This window comes from Sphaeramia orbicularis, chromosome 21, assembly GCF_902148855.1.
Source record: "Sphaeramia orbicularis chromosome 21, fSphaOr1.1, whole genome shotgun sequence".
NCBI lineage: Eukaryota > Metazoa > Chordata > Actinopteri > Kurtiformes > Apogonidae > Sphaeramia > Sphaeramia orbicularis.
The window spans coordinates 31,875,451-31,897,440 of record NC_043977.1 but is presented as its reverse complement, the minus strand read 5'-3'; the positions used below and the strand labels follow the sequence as shown (position 1 = coordinate 31,897,440).

The 21,990-nt window shown below is 36.4% G+C and overlaps 1 protein-coding gene across 6 annotated transcripts in view; it reads left to right on the top strand.

Moving 5' to 3' along the window:
• The window catches only part of mcf2lb (mcf.2 cell line derived transforming sequence-like b), a 48,957-nt gene that overhangs the window by 7,225 nt on the left and 19,742 nt on the right, over positions 1-21,990 (top strand). For 3 of the 6 annotated variants that reach the window (XM_030125173.1, XM_030125172.1, XM_030125174.1), the window contains exons 2-4: positions 10,426-10,509; positions 13,623-13,737; positions 19,573-19,663. In XM_030125173.1, the coding sequence (XP_029981033.1) occupies positions 10,426-10,509; positions 13,623-13,737; positions 19,573-19,663 (290 nt within the window). Of the gene's footprint in view, positions 1-1,296; positions 1,796-10,425; positions 10,510-13,622; positions 13,738-19,572; positions 19,664-21,990 lie in introns of those variants that run through there. The other 3 variants (XM_030125171.1, XM_030125169.1, XM_030125170.1) reach the window with 3 other exon arrangements.

Below are 21,990 nucleotides of genomic sequence, written 5' to 3'. Positions count from 1 at the left end.
ATTGTAAAGCCCTCTGAGGCTATGCAAATAAAATTGGCTCGATTTAACTATGATGATTAAATTAAACCAACTAATGCAATAAAAGCATCAATTTGCCATGTGGATGGGGAAAATGTCAGTGAAGTACTAGGATTGCTTTCTATAATGTTGTAAACACATCTTTTTTGGCTATTTCTCTGAATAAATGTCTGGAGCTATATGGGATACATACTGTATTTTCTGCAGTGGTTGCTTTCTTTAAGTCCCAGTACTCACCCACTGGCCTTGTGAAAACACCATAAATCAGCATCTGTAGGTTGAACTGACACTGCGAGTCGATCTGCGGTCTGAGCCTTTGTTTGACTTTCACTTTAAACTGCGCAGCTCTCTAACCTAATGGCCTTAGTTTTTATCTCTAAAGGTTTACAACACTGATAACCTCATGTGCGCACTTGGTCATAAAGTAAACATGTATTAGACATGTAGCTCCACCCACACACATATGCGGATGCAAGCTTTCCATACCCATGCACACACACACACACACAAGCATACAGGCATTTACACACAGTTAACGCAAACAGCAACTCTTGCACAAACCAAAGACCTTCTTTTAGTGGATACTGGCTCAGTGCGGTGACAGAGTGTCTATTAGCTCGTTGTGAATGCAATATAGCTTTATACAACTCATTGAAATGGAATCTAAATTGCCACATTCTGTTAAGGAACAGTGTCTTTCTTTGAGAGGTCTCATTAGAATTAGGTCTTTCAGTCATTTGTAATAATGGGGTCTTTTGAGTGATGTAAACAAGAATGGGGCTTTGAATGGATACAGTCTTGAATGGTTAAATGGGGATGCAGGCAGTGTTTGAATAGGCTGGTCAGAATGGAAGCTTTGTACTTTTTACTCGACATCTCCTGAGATAAGGTGGACGAGGAGCCTGGGTTTTGTTGCCTTAGGTGAATGGGGGCTGGGAGCTGCTGTTTGTAACTAAGTAAAAGCAGAATATATCATGACATAACTTTTTAGAGCACAAACTTTATCCTGTTTCTGACTACTCATGCAATTTCATAACATTAGATGCCAGACTCAATGGTTAGAGGCATTGCTGTTGAACAGGGAGGGGTCAGGTAATTGTCCTTTTTAGGGGAGGGAGAAGGGTTAGCAGGGAGGGTGGGGCTGAGTGCTACACTGTAGCTTTTGTGAACAGGGAAGGTAACCCGAGGTATGCAAAAGGAAGCCCTCACAGTTACTGAGTGATGTCCTGCAGGCTGTAAAGCACCTGCAGCCTGACAGACAGTCCAGAGGAAAGGTGGAGTCAGAATGGCAGCGGAAATATTGCGGTGATACATTTCCAAACCTGCATGGAGCAAGAACCGGATGAGAGAAGTGAAGATATAAACTGTGACAGCAGGATGGGAGGAGAGGAGATGGTGGATTGAGACAGATTCTTGATGGAGGAGGATGTTGGGGTTGAGTTGTGCGAGAAAGCAGGTTTGGACATGAACATAGCAGAGGAGATGAATGAAAACTCTGGTGAATGTTTGGAAAGTGAGGAGGTGGACTGGCTTCATTTGGTGCTTTCTTGTAAGATGCAAAGTTCAATGAGAGAGGATGGAGAGAGTCAAACCCAAGAGAGGAAAGCTGATTCAGGATCAGTAAAGATAGACGACCAAACTGAACGGGGCAAAGAAACAGGGAGGACACTGGATGTTTGTTTATGGCCAGTAGAGAAGAGTTGGGCTCATGTAAAGATCTCTATGGAAGAGGTTGAGACATACTACAGGTTTTCACGCTGCTGCCATTGGCTTTGTGGTAGGTGTCAAAGCTGTTCTGTATTTTACTTCCCTTATTTTACTTCCCTTTATTCCTCTCAGTCTCTTTTTTACTGTAAATTTACCTGTTTTTATGAACAATCTGACTTTTATTATATTTTATCACAATTTAAGCTTTTGTTCTATTCCTTTAACACCTCATTGCCTTGTTTTTGAGCTGTTTTTATCTTAGTGTTGTGACTGGGAAAACAACATTTGCTTACTGATTAAAATTGTGCAATCTTGCCTGCTACAAGTACAGCAAATCGTAAAGTCACGTCTGTGGATGTGTGTGTCCTGTTGTGTGAATGTGAGATCTGATATAAATGTCATTATATTAGATTAGGGGATTATGTTTGATTAGAATCTGGAGTGATGTTTTTGCAGAAGCAGATTCACATGAAATACCAGGTAAAAGATTCTCAAGTATTTTAATGGGCTGGGGTAGAAAACAAGGGGCTTTGTGATGCACATATGTTTTTTAATAAATTTTTTTTGGAAAATTAATGTTCTTTGAGAGCGTGTTTCACATTTATTTACATTTTTTCACGCTTTCTAATTATAATTCACAGTGCTGGACATGATTTCCTTGTTTGATAATAGACCTAAACACCCCCACAGCATCTTAAGATAACTTTTTCAACCCTTTGTGCTGAGTGATATATCAGTTTACCGGCTTTATTCTCCCGCACTGGATGATTTTTTCAATATACCGCCATGCTAGACCATAACAGCTGAAATAGCAACAGGAATATATTTAATTTTCATGTTTTGACAATGAAATATATTACGGTTGCTGGTGTATCCATTTACATTTTGTACACTAACAAATATTTACTTTTGCAACTGTTTCATGTCTATTATTTTGTAGAGCCAAGCAAACTCTACAGTTATCAAAAGCTTCATGAAGATGACAGAATTATTTGTTTTTGGATTTTATGTACCTCTAAGATCAGAATAAAGGCCTAGCCATGCAAATAAAAGGCAGTGATTTAGCATCGAATTCCCCCAAAATAATGTACAATACACATTTTTTTGGTAATACTGCTGTGAACTTGTCACCCCTGGGTTTCACAATATAATATGGACTCATCTGCCACTGCTCAGCCCTACTTAGTGCTTTGCTTTATCTCTTCCTCCATGACCATGACTCTTAAGCCCCTTACAACCACTTGTTGCCCTCCCTTATCATTGTTTATTAGTCCTAGCTCTTTTCTCTCCAAACTCTGACCTGTACAACACTCAAATTGAAGGATATTTTTAGTATAGTTTAGTGTTTTTGTTTTTTTTTTTACAAAAAGGCAAGAGAGGACTGGTTGAAGAGGTTCATTAAATAGCCTTATAACACATAAATTCAATGTGTTTCGTTAACATTTACCGTCTTTTTGGACCTTCTGGCCTGGCCTGCTGTTGTTTAGTTTAATCTGTGTCAGTAGTAGCAGGCGGTCCAGGTGTGTGACTCTGACCCACTAATGTTTGACTCATCACCCACAAACGTGAGCGTGAGTGGACACTAATCCTTATTGTTAATCCTTTTTAAGGATATTAGCGTCTAAACCAGCAGGTGGTCTGTCGTGAGTGTGTTTTTGTGTGTGTGGGGAAGGTAGAAATGGTGGGAATTCTTATTAGTTTATCAGTAAAAAGCGCAAAACCTTTATCTAATTAAAGTAATTTGTTCCAGAAAAAGTTTTATAAAGCATTTATATTTGTCTTTGCAAGGATAAAACATTATTTTAACATATTTTAATCATTTACCATATAGTTTAATGCAGGCACATGTTGATAAAATAGTAAAATAATAACAGGAATCTTTGTTTCATATATGTACTTTCCCATTTTTGTGACCTCATCGATACCTGTTGATGAGTAATATGAAGGAAAATCATGAAAAGTACTGCAGTGATTTCAGCAACTGTATTTGTGCAAGAAATAGAGCGCCATCTGATACTCACTCATCTTTTTCAGTTCACATTGCCTGAGGGGATGTCGGAGAATGAATGATTAGTGCAAGTGTGGAAGTAGCAGTAACAATGGAAAATAGGAAGATGAAGGTAAAAGAAAATGGTCGGACATTTACAGAATATCAGCAGGTATTATATGAAAAGTGACTGAAACTAACATCTGACATCTTTGAAGGGGATTTTTCAGTAACAGAATAGTGTCTCTTTTGGAAACAAAGTGCAGCTATTGGTGGGTGGGGGCTTCCTTTGATTTGATATGTGTGGGAGTTACTGGGGGCAAGGTGTGGCTGGTTGATTGAGGCAGGGTCCGAAAGTGGAAACTGGTGGTTTCTGTGTGAACTTGAGTCGGTGAGGAGCGTGTGAGTGCCTGTTAGCACTCTGCAGATGGCTGGACAGTTGCAGCTTTGTGTCCAATCACCTCAGGCAATAAGTGGCCATTATCAGTGTAGCAACAGTAACAAACATCACAGATATAGCCATTTATCTAGTGTGTTTTCCGTATGTCTGGCTTCTGTTAAATAGACATTTTAGAGTGCACACCCTTGCTTGAGGTTAATTTAAAAGCAGAGGAAATAGGAAGCAGCATCTTAGATATCATCTGTAGATACTGTATCAGCGGTTACTAATCAATACCTGTTAAAAGAATGAATGGATGTACTCCCTATTGGCCTGGTAAGTAAATCATAAAAACATTCTTCAGTTTATTCGTGACACTTCCTCTATTTTATGTGCAGTTTATCATATTGTTCTTTGTAACATATTTTATTTAGCAGCTGGATTGCTAACTGAAATACTGTTGATGGATTCAGATTGTACATGATGCGATCATACCATGTGGAATAGTATGATTGGTAAGGTGTTGTCATATGAAGAAGAAAATGATGCATAAATGTAATATATGTAGAAATACAGATGAAATATATTTTATACATTATGTTAAAATATATACAGTAGATACAAACAAAATAAGAAACCTGGAACATATATTGATATAAATGTGCATAAACACGTTTTACTATGGTAATTTTGTATATGTAATAAATATGCAGTACTGTGCAAAAGTCTTACACCAACATTAACTTTGTTGGTTTAGTAAAGTTCTCATTTCATTACATTTTCATTTTATCTTATTTTGCTCATCACCAAATACATGTTATAGAGCACAAACACCATATCATAACAGAAAAAAAGAACAATATACATTAAATAATAACAAAATGAATTGAAAAAGAGGTAAAACCCGTTTCAGAATGGCGCCCAATTTATATATCTAATGACTAGATTTCTCAGTCTCTGTGTTAATATTCAAGGTAGACATATGGGAAGTATGTACAGCAGTAAAAACAAAGGATTTAGGGAAAAAATAGCTTCTATAAACTAAAGAGGTAGTATTTAGCAATTGCCATGTTTTTAACCCTTTCGTTCAGACAGCATGACATTTATTGCATTCATTTTCTGATGTTTTATACCAAAAGAGAATGAGAAATAAATATGCATGCTCATTTCAACCCTGTGAAAACAGCAAAACTAAAATTGCCCAAGACATTTACACAATTCTGTATCTTTCTATAAGTAGTGGCTGTCATGTCTGATAATGTATGCATTGGCAAAAAATGTGGCAATGCCACTCTTAATTAAAGATGTAAATCAGTGTTTTGATTCGACTAAAATTTGCGCCACGGGTCTTGTATCTCATCCTCAATTTTCTATAATACTATACATGGGAACTTTTACTTGAATGAATACAAACGATCAGAATAATCCGAACTCCTTTTTTTTTTTTTTTTAACTCCACACGTAATACAGTATTCTAACCAGTATCATCTTTTTAATACCAGTGTATATATGAAGCACGAAACAAAATGGAAATTCCTATATTACACGTAGAGGTGAAAATTCATAGGAATCATGATTTTATTATGTCTTCATTGTGAGGTCTTCCTGGGTGTTTGGGGTTAAATACCAATTTAAAATCTACACTGTAAAAAATGTATTGTTTACGAAGCTATATATATGTGTACAAGTTTGTCTTTATATTCCTAGAAGTTTCCTGCAGCAATGTACACATACAGTCGCGGAAATAATTATTAGACCATCAAAAGTCATCAAAAACAATGGTTATGCAATCAAGTATTAACTCCTGTGTATATCATGTGACTAAAACAGACAGAAAAGAATACACAGAATGCTTAAATGCACTGTTTTTGGCTGTACAATGCCATAGCTGTTGATGTAAGAACTTAAGGGATTTTGGTTATTATCAAGAAAACATGATAAATGGTTAGATATCAGCTCTGAAATTAAACTCTTATGAGCTATTTTTGTTGTTATCATTGTAGTTGTCCAAACAAATGTACCTTTAGTTGTACCAGGCATTAAAATGAACAAGAAATTGAAGAAAACAAGGGTGGTCCAATAATTTTTTTTCCGCAGCTGTATATAATACTAGTGAATCAGTGTAAAATGCTGTGTCTTGTGATCCCTGCACATCATCATCATCATCATCACCGTGAGTTGGCTCTAATGCACTATTTATTGTCATGAATTGTGACAGGGATAGTCAATAAGAGGTTTTCAGTGTTCTTACAAATGCAAAACCTCTTTAGGGTCACCTGATTAACTAAACCCAAAACAGCATAAATTCAGAAACTTATGTTATTTTGTCACAACAGACATGGCACCAGCTGGTCTCAGAGGGGAAAAAAAAGTTTTAAAGGAAGTAGGAGGCTGAAAATACCACAGCAAGATGTCACTCTTGAATGAATCTTGTCCTCAAACAGTTTAAGAGACTGTTTGTGTATGTTTCATAGCGACAGAGAAGTGATACCCTCAGGCCAAGTCACCTGATAGGTCTCACTGCCACACAAAGAGTCGCTGTTATACTTTTTGGTTTGTTTAAGCTGGAATCAAAGGAGGGCCTAAAGTAATAAAAAAGGCAGTGTTTGTGAAGAAAACCCAGACAGTCAGTTTAACATGCAGAAGGACGGACGCTTATAACAAAGTGGGAAACACTGGGATATTCTGGGATCATCTGATGCCATGACAAATGTTTGCAGCTCCAGTCAGTATGAAGCCAAAGTAGATGGAGGTGTTGGGGTCTGGCTCTGAGTCTGGTGCCACTGCTCTGCCAGGTATGCTGCCAATGATGGGAAGTTCTGGGGAAAGATAACAACATTGTGTTTTATCTGTGAGAATTGGATTGTGCAAAACAAACAAAGTCCCCGTTGTCTTTACACACAATTAACAAACTGAGCAATTAATGTTTTCCTAAGAACAGGGTGGGCACTAACATTTCTGTGCTTCATTGTTCAGTCTTTGCTTTTAAGATGCACTGCTTGTTTGTGTCTCAAATGTTTTTATTAGAGCACATTGTCATACAGTTACATGTTTACTGCATACACATGGCGTGCAGGATTTTTACATCCATACAGAGTAGACAAATGTGCAGTTAGATCATAATGCAGTCTTATTGTTTTATTTGAACATATAACAATAAATGAAGAACAGGTATATACATGAGGTGCAAAAGACAAATGAGGAAAAAATACATTAAAATGAAAACAAGGATAAATGGAAATAAATATCCCTCCCATCCCCACCCGCCACTACCCACCCATACCCTTCTTTTTATTTCTGCTAAGAGGTGTGAGATATTGAATGAGAGGTGACCAAGTTTTTTCCAAAGAATTTGAGTTTATCCATAAGAGTATATCTAATTATTTCTAAGTGGAGTGTGTTAGTGAGGTCACTAAGCCACATCTTTGTGGTGGGTACTTCTTTCTTTTTGCAATACATGAGAAGTAACTTCTTTGCAATGATAAGACTGTAAGAGAGGAAACATTGCTGGAAGTTGTTTAGTTTTTTAACATCATCTGAAATTCTCAAAATAATAATGGGTGGTTTAGGCTCTAACTGTATGCAAAGTATTTTAGATATTAAACTGACGATATTAAACCAAAATATCTTAATCTTGGGACATAGAGCAAAGCTGTGAAGCAGTGTGTTGTCTGCCAGAAGGTATTTGACACATGTAGGGGATCTCTCAGGGTATATTCTGTGTAACCTCACTGCTTGTTTGTGAGTGCTTTCCCTGCCTCTATATAGAAATATGACCCACAATATGTACTCATGGACTGCACACATTATAAAACAAAGTGTTATTTTAGAATGAAACAGACCTGCAGAGGCTGGAAACCCAGTTTTCCGGTTTGGGAATAATGTGCTGACTCATAAATTGCTTCAGGAAAACAAGTCAAACTAATATGAGATTTATTCATAGAAACATACAGATCAGGTTTGACTCGAACTACAAAACTGCCAGTGTTCAACGGTGAATGTATGAGTCACAAAATGCAAACTACAGTCCCTTTTCTCTCAGGTCAGAAGAATGTTATGATGTGAATTTGTACAACAGCCTTGCAAAACCACATCTAGTCCACAAATTGTATGGCATTGTCTGTGTAAAAAAATAATAAATAAGAAAGTGAATGCTGTATATCTTATTATATACACATGGGTATTACTGTTGTAGTCTGACAGCAAACGCCAAGCTTCGCCAATTTTTCTGTATTGATCTGTTTACCCATGTGGACCGCTCTCAGTTTCAGGTTGAACTTCGGCCAGTTTTCATTCAGCAAACCTTAATGAGAGGTTTAAATAGTGTATGTACTGTGTTTATAGGGACACATTTATTTTAATGTGTATTTATGTGGTTTGGGTTTTAGCTTGGAGACAAAGATTTGCTTTTATTTTGTCATAAGTGTTGTTTGAGTACAGATTTCTAAAGAGGTGAACGGGTATCCCACTAATGACGGAGAATAAACAGAATCTCCATTTCTTATTGGTGCCTTGGACCTTAAATCTGATTTTTTTAATCTTTATGAAGGGAGTGAACGATGGGTGAAGAGTTCTTAAAGGAGGTGTAAAGAGGCCATTGATGTCTGTTAAAGGGGTCATATTTTGCTAAACCCACTTTTATTAGTTTTTGGTACATTTATTTGTATATTTGGACCCTAATAGTTCAAAAAGTTTGAATGTGAAGCCTCCAGGTGCTGCAGAGCTATCTTTATATTAATTTTGGCAAAAATCGAGTGGATTTCTACAACCTGTTTTAATTCCTGCTTAATTTGTTATGTCTATAACTAGTTCCGTCATGAGACTTGCACATATAAGGTCAAGACTTCCACTGAACATTTCTCTGAGTACGACATAATTGTTTGTCAGCAGCAGCAGTTGTAGTCCATACTGAAAATATGTCCAAACTTCGAGCAGATTACCTAAAATGTTCAGTTGTTGGTTGTATTAATGAACACAAGTGGCTGAACGGGACAGAGCCGCACAGTCAACAACCTGGAGGGGGTGGGGTGTGAAGTGGCTCATTTGCATTTAAAGGGCCAGCGCTCAAAACAACCTTTCTGGTGTCATTACTCAGAAATAAGGTTGAAGATGGACCTGTGGAGTTTAATTAATGAAGAATTCAGACCGAAACATAGTATTTATAGTTTATGTTGACCACAGGGAAATGTTTAAAAATACATAATTCCATTTAAAAAGAAAAAAAAAGCAAAATATCACTCCTTTAAACTAAGATATATCTAGTGTTTATATTCCACAGTATCAACAGCAGGGGAATGATGTATGAGAATGCACTCACAGCTACCAAAACCACTAGTGAATTAACACAACACCTCCACAGACTGTCTCACTCAGAAAAGTGTGAAGCTCATTGTTTACACACATCTGCACTAAGGTATCATTAGGTTTTTACTTTAAACACAAACTCAGGCAGTTGGACAAAATAACACTGTATTTTATCATCTTCATGTACTGTGCCAGTTGATAGTTTACATTATAGTTCTGTTAGCTTAGCTTTGTTTTCATACAGGAAACAGCCACAGTAAAACCACACATCACCTCTGTTTTTCTTACAGTTTGTGTTGCCAGTAGCTGCACTAAAGATTTGTTTGGGATCGCCCAAACAAGGTCAGAAATAAGGATCAACAAACAGTGAACTTAGCAAAGATAATGACGTCACATAATAATTTTATACCTCCATAAGCATTAAACTTCATTCTTTTATTCAGAGCTGTTCCCAGTGGTGAAAACAAAAATGCTTCTGTCATTTCACCTTGTTACTTTTTTGACTAAAGATGCTTCTCATCAGTTTTCATCCTCAATTCGGCCTTTGTCTTTGTTTTCATCACTATGAAGACTTTCAGTGTGACTCACTACTCACTCTAGTGGTCACATACATTCACAGTGACACATTGGTTGTTAATGTTTACAACAGAGTACACTGATATCTTTTCCATACTGTCAGAACTATTTGTGCTAAACAAAATATCTGCTTTTTGGTCATTTTTGAATATTTTAAGGTTGAAATGTTAAACACAGATTTTTTAACCATATGAATGCGTTGTATGCAACAGAGCAAATCAGTACATTTTACCCGCCATAGTTGATGTGCTGGAAGGGCTGTTGTTGTTTCTTGAAAATTGTGTCTTTATTTTGCAAGACCAATGACGCTACTTGATGTGGCTTCGTTTGACAATGACACATAAAACCTAATTGTATAAACATGCCAAAATGACTGTCTGTCTGATGTATATGCTCTGTACAGTTACTTCATGTCTGATTTACCTCTAATTCTGTCTTTTCCTGTGTTATCCAGATGAGCTCATGCAGCTGGACAGCAGTCCCCTCCGTGCTGCAGACATCACCCCTGACCTCAGGAAACAGTTCGCCTTCCTCTCAGGTGACACTGCAATGTCTTTGTGTATCTCTTTGTGAATATAAGGAAAAGGTGTTTCTTTTACCGCTTCCTTTTGGGATTTCCATTTTATTCATTTACTCTATCAGCAGAGTTTATATCTTTATTAGACCAAAACAAGCATTTGAAGTTAATATAATTAACAAGGGTTCCTTAAAATGTCTTTAATTTCAAGTTTGATGAATAAATATTAGGCCTTTGAAATTATTAAATAGTCATATATGCAACTTTATTTTATTTATACATCTTTTAGTTTTTTTCCACTATATAAGCTCTTCTGCATAAAACTCAACATCTTTGATGTTACAAAAGCAGCTGAACCTAATAATGTCAATCTATTTATATGTATTTGTGAAATATAGATAACTGGATACTCTAATTATCATGTTATCACATAAAACATGTAGCTGTATGGGACCCCATGTCTACCTTTTATACTTACCTGCAATACTTGGACAAGAAAAAGAGGATTTTTCCAAACTCACTGTTAAAGCTGTTTTAAAATTGTCTTTTAATCATTAAATTTAACTGTCCGATAGCTGTGTTTAGATTTAGTTTTATGTTATTTTAATCAGGGTTCCCGTGGGGTCTTAAAAAGTCTTAAAAGTCTTATATTTACAAATATGCATTTAATACCGTAAAAAGTCTTTAAACGGTATGAAATTTGATATGGTAGGTCTTAAGTTATGTTGCCATAAACTTGTTGGCTGTATTGTGTCTAAATACAGGGGTTGGACAAAATAATGGAAACACCTTCACCTCAAGATGATAATGCCCCAATCCATACAGCTAGAATTGTTAAAGAATGGCATGAGGAACATTCTAATGAAGTTGAGCATCTCGTATGGCCGGCACAGTCCCCAGACCTCAACATTATTGAGCATTTATGGTCAGTTTTAGAGATTCAAGTAAGACGTCGATTTCCACCGCCATCGTCTCTAAAAGAGTTGGAGGGTATTCTAACTGAAGAATGGCTTAAAATTCCTTTGGAAACAATTCACAAGTTGTATGAATCAATACCTCGGAGAATTGAGGCTGTAATTGCTGCAAAAGGCGGACCTACACCATATTAAATTATATTTTGTTGATTTTTTAAGGTGTTTCCATTATTTTGTCCAACCCCTGTATGTCTAGGAAATGTCCAAACTGCAAAGAAAGTAACAGTAATCAGATCCACCCGTTCCATCCCGACTATTTATATTGAAATCAGGAACCATTTATCATTAACTTTGCAGCCCTCAGTGAGGAATGATCACAGAACTGAATGTTCTGTGAACAGTATGTATGTAATACTCAATCTCTGCTTATGTAAATAAATACATTTTCCTAAATTCTAGGAGTCATGGATTTTTGTCAGTATCACTGTGAAATAGGCATTAAATTCTGTTCTAAATAGTCTTAAAAAGTCTTAAATTTAACATGTAGAAACCTGTAGGAACCCTGATTAATTATTATTCATTTATTTTTACTGTATTATTTTTTATTTTGAGCTTGCATATTTGTCAAGTATTTATTTTAGTCTCTTAAAGAATTACACCCTGGATAAAACAGTAAATAAACACCAAGTAAAAACCATCAAGATTCAAAGATTTTCGTCAGTTCAGTAGATGAACAGCACATACAAAGAATTAAAAACATGTTAATCTCTCACCTTGATAATAATGCCATGCAATAATAAAAAAAAAATTCAGACTTTAACTAACCACCTTGATATTTGCATAGCTCATATGACCTGTTTTGTCTTTGCAGTTATGATTTGATATTCAAATGTCACCTCCCTCCTCCTCCTCCTCCTCCCCTTCCTCTTAACTGTTCAGCTTGTTTTGGATCAACTTGGTGACCCCTCCGCGGTGCTTTGTATTGACTGATCTATTTCTCTTATTGCCTCTGCTTGTTTAAGTCATGATAAGCAGAGACGTATTTTTAGAAGTGCATGTACAGTACAGTGGTTAAAACTGGCCCTGTGCAAATGGCAGAGGTGACCTTGTGGCTGCAGCAGAGTCGGGAACCATTTTGCAGACAAAGATCTAAGCAGACGTCGAAACCATGACCATGCACTTGCTGTTGTCATAGCAACGAGAGAAGAAAAGACAGAGAGATTGATATTCCGGTCTCATATGCTGACAGAGCAGCTGTTTCACATGAAGAGTGAGATGGTGCTTGTGTACAATGTGTTAGTCTGTGTGTGAGAGGTGAGACTTAACAAACTGGTGTCATAATCAGTCATTGTGAATAAACATTGGCAGAAGCATTCCTCTTTTATATGCTGATATGCTGTCAAAATAGTTCATATATGTAAACCTCTTACACATACTCTCTTGTTTTCAGATATAACTATATGAGACGATAATTCCTCATGATGGATGTTATTGCTTTTTAACCTCCCTTTTGTCTGCAACACTGCTTTAACGTCAGTGCCCCCATGTGGTTATGTTTTGTTTTTTTTGTTTTTTTTTTACTAATGTACAGTATTTCTTTGGTGGCGTTCCCAGAACAAACACAAAGTAACAAATTATGCTCCTGAGATCATTTTTATTACAACCTTTATGATGCAGTAACAGCTATGGCTGTGTTGTTATACAGCCAATACGATGGGAAATTTTAACGTAAGATCTAACTTGACTGGATTATTATGATATGATAAATATTCTGCTTTCTGAAGCAGGCAAAGAAATCAGCTATTTTCATTGTGTATTTATTTTTAAGAACCATTGTGTTTAGTTTGTAAATGTTTGATAAAACGTGTAAAACATTTCAGAATAGATATGTGCCTACTAAACATTACTTCAATTTAGTTAATGTGTCGTTTTTGTTTTGTTGTTTTACTTTGTTTTAGTGCAATGTAATCTACAGTATCTGTAATATCTTCATTTTGACAAGCACATAAAGAGCATTATTAACCAAATGAGTCAAATTTTTTCATCCTGATAAGAAAGCATTTTTATATCAAGATGGAAGAGGTTTAATATTTTCCCATTTGTTGTATTATATTGTTAAAATGTGTTGTTACTGTAACACAAAGGTGATATCCACAGAGTCCTCTTGTTCTATACTATGATGTAATGTGCATTTTTTTTTTTTTTTTTTTTTTTTTCCAGGGGGTAGAGGTGATAACGGCAGCCCCATCATTGTGTTCCCAGAATTCCCTGCATTTGGAGAGATCACAGACAGGGAATTCCACAATGTGCTCACATACTTGACAAGTGTGCCCAGGTAAAAATCTTTATTTACTGAGTTTAACACTGAAAAGTATCTCTAAAAATATATGAGGAGGAATATTCAAGTCTTTTCACTCCTCTTTTCTACCTTTTGTATTTAGTCTTTTTCACTTACTTCTCTGTGTAGTCCTGTCTATTTAAGCTGAAGTACAGATCTTACAATATAAAACATATAAAAAGGTATGAGCAGCACAGCAGATTTTGGGTTTCTTTCTCAATAAATCCCCAAAACATACATTTAAAGAGAAGTGGAAATGAATGAAGAGCCGCTAGAAATAATAATGAATTTATACAGATGCTTATCTTTTGCAAATAATCAGCCAGTAGGTGGCAGTGGGCACTTAAACACATCAATAGGCTGAAAAGGATTTGGAAATAGGGTTGTGATTCTGTATTGAAAACATAGTTAATTAATAATCCAGGTTTTTTTATCAGCCTCCTGCAGACAGTGTGTGTACACATGAACACACCAGATGAGACATGGGAGGAGGGGAAAAGGTACTAGACCACCACTACCTCCAAAACCATCAGGAAACCATCACTTTTATTTTCAATTTTGTTAAAATTTTGTCCTTAGTTTATTCATGCAGTTCCTTTGTCTGCAGTTTTCTGGTGTGTCTCGTGGTTGTCTCATCCTGCCTAGAAATAGCAAAGTGTATAAAAATAACAACTGCAGTCATTGTAAGCATTTGAGTCTGAATAATACATAGACCATGCACACAGCTGAGTTTTGTGTGTGTTGGTCAATATATAGTTTCTGCCTTGTCATCACAATATATCCTCTGCAAGAACAGTCACGTTGTATTCTGTGCATTGTTACAGATATAGATAAACTTACTGAAACCCCTGGTAAAAGTATTGTGTTCATCAGTTGAAGGAAAGAAAAGAAAGTAAAATTTAGTTATTTCTAGTCATCATGAATCTTACAAACACATAAGGAAAAAGAACTTTAGAGTAGTCACAGCCCCTGTGTTTGTGTTTTAGTACATTGACTCTAATACCACGGGACTGTTTAAAAGTCTTCAGGGTAAAAAGCTTTATTATTTGTTTTTTTCTATGCAAAAGCACAATAAAATCATCAGTGATAAATTCCTTCCTTACCAAGCTATTGAAGTCACTTTTTTATTGTAGTATGCATGGACGAGTGTGTCACAAGAAAAACGGACACTGCAATGTAGTTTTTTGAATATGCTGTCTTAGCATGTATATGAGGTAAATACATTTTCTTGACTGGAAATGTTAATTAAAAATATTACAATATTTGCAGGAAATGTTTGCTTCATGAATGCATTGAAATTAATAACAAAAAAATCTCAATTTTCTAAAAGGAACACATGAATTAAGGATGTCTGAGTCTGTAAATCTATCAGTCAGTCTAGAGGCGATTATTATTCCAAGACCAGAATATCAAAAATCACTAGATGGACTATATTATTTATGCTCTATAGGAAATCACGTGGTCTATTTCCAAAGCTGTATATTAATATACATAAAATATACTGTGTCATTATAGTTTTTCTTGTGTTGCCTGCATTACACTGAAACTTTAATCAGTTCCAATCAGTAAGTATTAAAGATCATTAAATATACAGCCTGAGTAGAACATATTTTTAATCAAACTGAAACAATAAAAGCATTTTGCTGTTAAACCTTAGCCTTTTCTAGTTTAGTTTTACCCTATGCATGGAGTGTGTGTAGAGGTTACCAGTCACTTGAGGAGGGGGTGTTATTCCTCACCAATGACACAGAGTTGAGCCTGAAGCTGCAGTGGACACTGAAACAGATGGCTGAAGTTACCTGAGGGACCAGCACCCACAACAGAGCACACATCACCCACAGCCTGAGGCAAATGTCCAACATCTGTCCACAGCGACCTTCAGCTACTGCTGCTACGTGGACATTAATATCTACGGATCAATAATAACAGCAGACACTGTTCTGTTCCTAAAGTTAATTCTGTCATACTACTAATGTGGCTGTTATTATATATTCAGTAAAAATATTTATTAAAGTTAAGAATTTGTTAAAATTAAGGATCTTTGCAATGAAATTTGTAGCTTTCTGTAGCTTTAAAATAAATACATACTAAAATAAAATTAACCCCTTACGGCCTAAACTTATTTACAATTCTAGGGAAAAAATCGTGTTGTTCCTATGATGCAGATCCTAAATTAAGTGAAGTTTGTTAATCTGAACATAGCACATACAATGACTATGATGCAAATTAGTGACATTAAGTATAATCGCTATGTAGTCGTGGAAAAAATTATTAGCCCATCCCTTGTTTTCTTCAATTTCTTGTTTATTTTAATGCCTGGTACAACTAAAGGTACATTTATTTAGACAAATATAATGATAGCAACAAAAAAGCTCATAAGAGTTTAATTTAAGAGCTGATATCTACCCTTTTTCCATGGTTTTCTTGATAACAACCAAAATCACTTCAGTTCTTACATCAATAGCTATGGCATTGTACTGCCAAAAACAGTGCTTTTAGGCATTCCATGTTTTCTTTTTCTGTCTGTTTTAGTCACATGATACACACAGGAGTTAGTACTTGACTGCATAACCATTGTTTTTGTTGACTTTTGCCGGTCTAATAATTTTTTCCGTAACTGTAATTGTCATAATAGCAATTAAACAACATCTCCCCATCTCAGGTTTATAGATTATTTTATTGATGCTGCTGTTGATCAGGTATTCCAGTTAACAATCTAAGCAAAACAAAAATGATCCAAAAATCAGTAGAATGTAATGAAATTGATAACACCGTTACTGAAACAGGGTGTTGGAATTGATCCATGAACATCAGTGATCATAGATAAGCAGGTAACATGTACATTCAGAAAAAGTGTTGAGCAGCAACTAATTACAAAAACAGTGGAATATTGAGATGAATTAGTGCCAATAGTCTACAAGGGATTAAGAGAGTAAAAGAAGGTAAAAGACTGAAGTAACCCATGAGAAGAGGTCTCCTAAATGTGTGGAATTAATTCAGTCCCATCTGGATCTTAAACAGTTTACTTTAGGCTTTGCATCTGCAAACTGACTGAATTAATTAATAGTGACATCTGTGGGCCAACAGTGTTCCCCCCTGTCTCTCATATGCATGAATCTATTTTTCATGATTGGTTTACATTAAATAGATAACATCAACACAAACATATTTGCTTCGAATTGAAATTCATTGTGCTCTCTTCGTTATTTGATCTGTTTTTAATTTGACATACCAGTGCCCTTACATACACACTGTCATGTCTTTGTGCTGTTCTGTGGAGGGGCGTGGGGGTGGAGGGGTGGGATGTACTGTATCACTGAGTGTGTTACTATGTCTGCATATGCATTCATGCAGCAAATGTTCTCATCACTGGATGGCCATGAGGCAGAGCTTTTTTCCAGCTCAACACACAGCTTGTGGTGCTTTAACACATTTTGTCCTGAGAAATGCAATTAGTATGAGGACACTCATGTGTAGCAGTGGAACTCTATAAATATTTAAATTGAAATGAATGTTTATACAGTATGCCCACAAGGAAATGTCAAAATTTTAAAAACATGTAATTTTACACTTCTATAAACCCTTACTTCAAGCTGGCATTCTGTATTTTGAGATAATGACTAATGACAGAAAGATTCCAAATGCTGATCATTGAACATAAAACCATAAAAATACAATATATTAGCTACACAGCCCTGGAAAAAAGATACCCTCAGTTTTACCTACACTGTTGTGCATATATTTGGATTAAAATATTTTTACCTCAACTCTTGAAATGATTGTGACAATGGGATTTATTCTTGATAGATAAATTGTAACTGACTCAGTATGTAATTAGCGAACATGTCAAAGGCGATTATTTATGTGTATAAATAGGAATAAAAAGTGGAATGTGTCTGAAAATAAAATTACGCCAACTCTATACAATGGTATATTTATGGTATGTGTTTGAGTAAAAGGAACATTCAAGTTTATTCTACAGTCATTTCTCTCAAATTCCAAAGTAGACCATTTATTTGCATCAGATACACAATAAATACTGTGTTTTCAGAGCTCAAATAATGCAAAATATTAATTTTAACAACACAAATGCCACTATTTAAAGGTTTGTGCTTGGTTCAGAAATCAGTGATTTGAACAACACTAATTTTTAATCACAGTTCTCATGTCATCTTGTCATGCTCTGTCTTCCACATCTATGATGAAGCTTTATGGCACAGAAATGGAAGTGGCTCAGATTTTAGTGCTTATGAGCATGTTTGGAAATGTCTGGAAATTTGGAGTGTTCTCTTACATATGATATGTAAAATAATACACATAAAGATTATGAAATATTAGTCTAACCTTTGGCTTTAAAAGGTTTTGTGCTAATCAAACAAAACCCATATTTAGATATATTATTTTTATTATATAAGCCAGTGTTCTTTTCCTTTGCCTCCTGTGTTCTGTGTTCACCATTAAACACTGTCTTATCTCAGTTGTTGTGGATATCCTAAAGGCAGAAAAACCCTTCTTGTCCAACTCATCATTTTTGTTCTTCCTTCTTTGTGTTTGATTGAGATTTCAAGCAATATCGTCTTTGAAAGTGGTGATATCCGACTGAGCACTCAGTTTGTTTATTTGCCTACTGCCTCGTCTAATGTAGCAGAAATGTAGAAAAGACAACAAAAACGAGTAGTGAAAACAGCGGCTTTTTCTATTTTCTTCATTAATACTTTGTAATGTAAGAAAATATTATGATATTCATATATTAGGTGTTTCCTTTTAACATTATGTGTAAATGAAGCAAAAAATAACCTACAAGTTGCGATATTGAAGATGGAGAAGAAGGAGAGATGAATTGGGAGGAAAGTGCACAGAAAAAGGGGTGTGACGTATCTGAGTTAATATGAATATTTTACTGTGACAGAATGTATAGATACATATAAGCAAAGAAGGGCAACCTTTGTGTATTTTCCTAATAACTCATCCGTCCCTCTTTAATCTGGTCCCCTCCCCCACATCTGTAACTCTCTGCTGATTGGCCCAAAAGGCTGTCCATCACCTGAAGGCCTCCTATGATTGGCTAGTGCTCCATGGGCTCCCAGTCTCTCATTGGATGCTTGGTGGAGGCAGTTTAATGGGAGTAGAGGCTGGATGGTTTGATAGTCTGTTTGGCTCCCTCCCCTTTACACAGCTCAGCATGCTAAGATCTACCTCTCACACCATCACTAGCGCTTGTTACATCTATTGTTGCAGGGCTGTTCTTTTAATCAGTTTATCTGGTGAGGAGTAACAGAAAACTCTACTTGAGGATTTATGGGATTTTCTGTTTGGGTGGGTGACAGAGCTGAGGTGTCCTGTGTCACCTGTGGTATAGGTGCATTTTTGCAAGACATTGTGCACATGTCACTGTCTGCTGCACCAGTGTCTAGCTGTGCATTCCGTCTCTCCTGGGACCACAGAGGACTGAGAGGGGGGATCTGGGACAGGAGAGGGGGCTGAAGGCTGATGGCCAAGAAATCTGGAGGTGCTTCACAGCATTTCCTTTTATGGACTGCACCAGCTGTTGGAGAAGATAAAGAACAAGAGCTTGGCTTCTCCAATATTTCATTGTGTTCACTGTGAAGGAAACAAATGTACAGCATGTTTTTTATTTCACTAAGATGCTTCTGAAGGCCTTTTCCTTTTATCTAGTAGAACCTACTGCCTCAGTGTAAGAATCTTCAACTTTTAATTTTGCACTGCATTATTTTAAATGTGTGTGTGAGTGTGTGGTAAAAGTTGCTGTTCAATAACAATGAATGTTTTCATTTGATGAGATGTAAAAGTACTTATGTGTCTGTGTTCCAGTTTGTCTGCAACAGGAGTGGGTTTTATCCTGGTCATTGATCGGCGACAAGACAGATGGGCAGCAGTCAAGGGGACCCTGCTTCGTATTGCAGTAAGTTTCTGCATGTGCAAATGAAACTATGCCTATTGTTAAGTGTGTGTTTGCCTACATATATCAAGCTCTGGAAATAAGAGATCACTGGCTTATAAGAATGTGTTAAACATTTTCTAGAAGCTACTGACAATATTTCTCCCATTTTCTAGGGAAAATACTATTATTTAGGCCATTTGTTTGCAGAAAATCTCAAATTTGTCGATGAAACATAAATGCAGTGTTTTCAGACATTGATAATACATAGGAAATGAGTATATATCTATTTTTAAATGACAAAATACTGAATTCAGCTAAGGAAGAGCTCGTTTTCAAATATTTTGTTTAATTGCACTGATTTTTTAGCCACTTCTCTCATCTGTCTTGGCATGCTCTCCATGCTACTGGGTACTTTATGCAACCCTTGGCACTAAAATAGAAGCAGCTCAGCTTTGTTTGATGCTTGAAACCATCCATCTTCCTCTTGATTCCATTCCAGAGGTTTGTCAATGAGGTCCAAGTCTAGAATTTTGGACTTATTTTCCTCCAGAGCTGCATCTGCTGTTGGAACGAGAACACCCAGGTTTTAGACACACTCCTCTTGTTGTGTCATTTCTGGTGATAGAAGGGTCATGTCATGGTCAGGTCCTGTACGCTCAATCACAACCCCGTTTACATGTCAGGGGGTAGATTATAGACTACCATCCCTCCAGCCCGGGAGGGGGGGGTGGGGGTTATATAAGCCCTCCTATCACTGTCACCATCAGAGTGTGCCATGTGTTACCATCGCGACAGAAAACAATAAACTATTCTCTGCCAGAAATCACAGAAGGCACTGATGCTGTTTTTATTCTCTCGTAGATTGAAATGTTCAGATAATATCATAGATTTTGAGAAAAATGCTCCTAAATTAGGGAAAAACTGTATACATTATGGTTTTAGCACATTTGTCTCCTGAATTCACTCCTCTTGTCACCCAATGGGTCAGTGCATATTAATTTATTTTATTTATGTTTCTGAAGGAGCTGAATTCATTTCTAAAGGATCAGAAGTGTTTGTATTCCTCTCTTTAGTGGGTGGAGAAAAGCATGCTGCCATTTAAAGCTACAGCTAATACAAAAAATGACTTGGACTGGGAGTTATAACAGGAAACATTTCTGCATTGTCATCTTTTACAATATAAAAATGTTATTAAAAATGACAGTTTCATTCAAATGCCACCAATTGAAGATTCAGTTTTCCTTCATATGTCTGAATGCTGATGATTGTAAAGTGATAAAACAGAAACAGATATCCAAAACCATGAGATGAGAGAGTAATAGACGAGCATCATCGCCTGTGGTCTCCAGGGACACTGGAGACCCACTCACTCATTTCAAATTAAATCAAGCTTTATTAATCCCACAAGGAGGACTTTACAGACTGACAGGATAGTAATAGGGAGCAGTCAGCCCTGCAATAATGTCCTGTTTGGAGTGAATCAGGCTGCTAAATGGGCAATGATGAAAGCCAGCACTGTCTATTTGTAGTGGTGAATAGGTCATGGACAAAATCATTTTCAGGTCTTCTTGAGGCAGTATTTTTATCCTGGTAAAAGAGTGAAAAAGTGAGAACACTGAATGCTGTCTAATAGTTCCCTTTGTTCTTTGTGTGTTTGTATAGATTGTGTTTGTGCACTACATATGCATGTGTGTCAGTGTGTTTGAACATAGCTGACATTTGTTATGGATGGCCGGGTTTGATCTGCTGATGGAAAGCGTGTTATAGACAGCTCCTTATTAAGTCTATGGTGATACTGCCTGGTCTCTTAAGAGGACCCTCCTCCCCTGTCATTTATCTGGAGAGTCTTAGAGCCTTTGTGTGTCTGCATTCATGGCAGAGTCTATCTCTGACAAAGAACAAAGAAAAGACAGGAATTAGACCATGACCATGACCACCAGAGTCCATATAACCAAGCAGCACAGTTAAAATGGTTACAAACTACAACATGTGTTTAAGGGGGAAGGCACATACTCTCCTATACAAGTAGTTTAAGACATTACCACAGGTTTTAATATATTGCATTTATTTATTTTGTGTATGTCTAAGTTAAATACAGCTACTTACATGCAAAATTGTATGGAGTAATCAGGTGAAATCTTTCAAAGTGTTGTTTTTTAAACATATTTCTCCATACTGTGCCCATTTTCAACAGTTTTCCTGGTTTGTCCAGCAGGTCAGCAAGGACAAACATCACCCTGATTTATACATTCAATTAAGACCCCTATTCCAAGATGTTTTTACATTGGAAAGATTTATTCATTGTCATTTGTGCTTAGTGCAGCATTCCCCAGTTCCCTTGGGAAGAG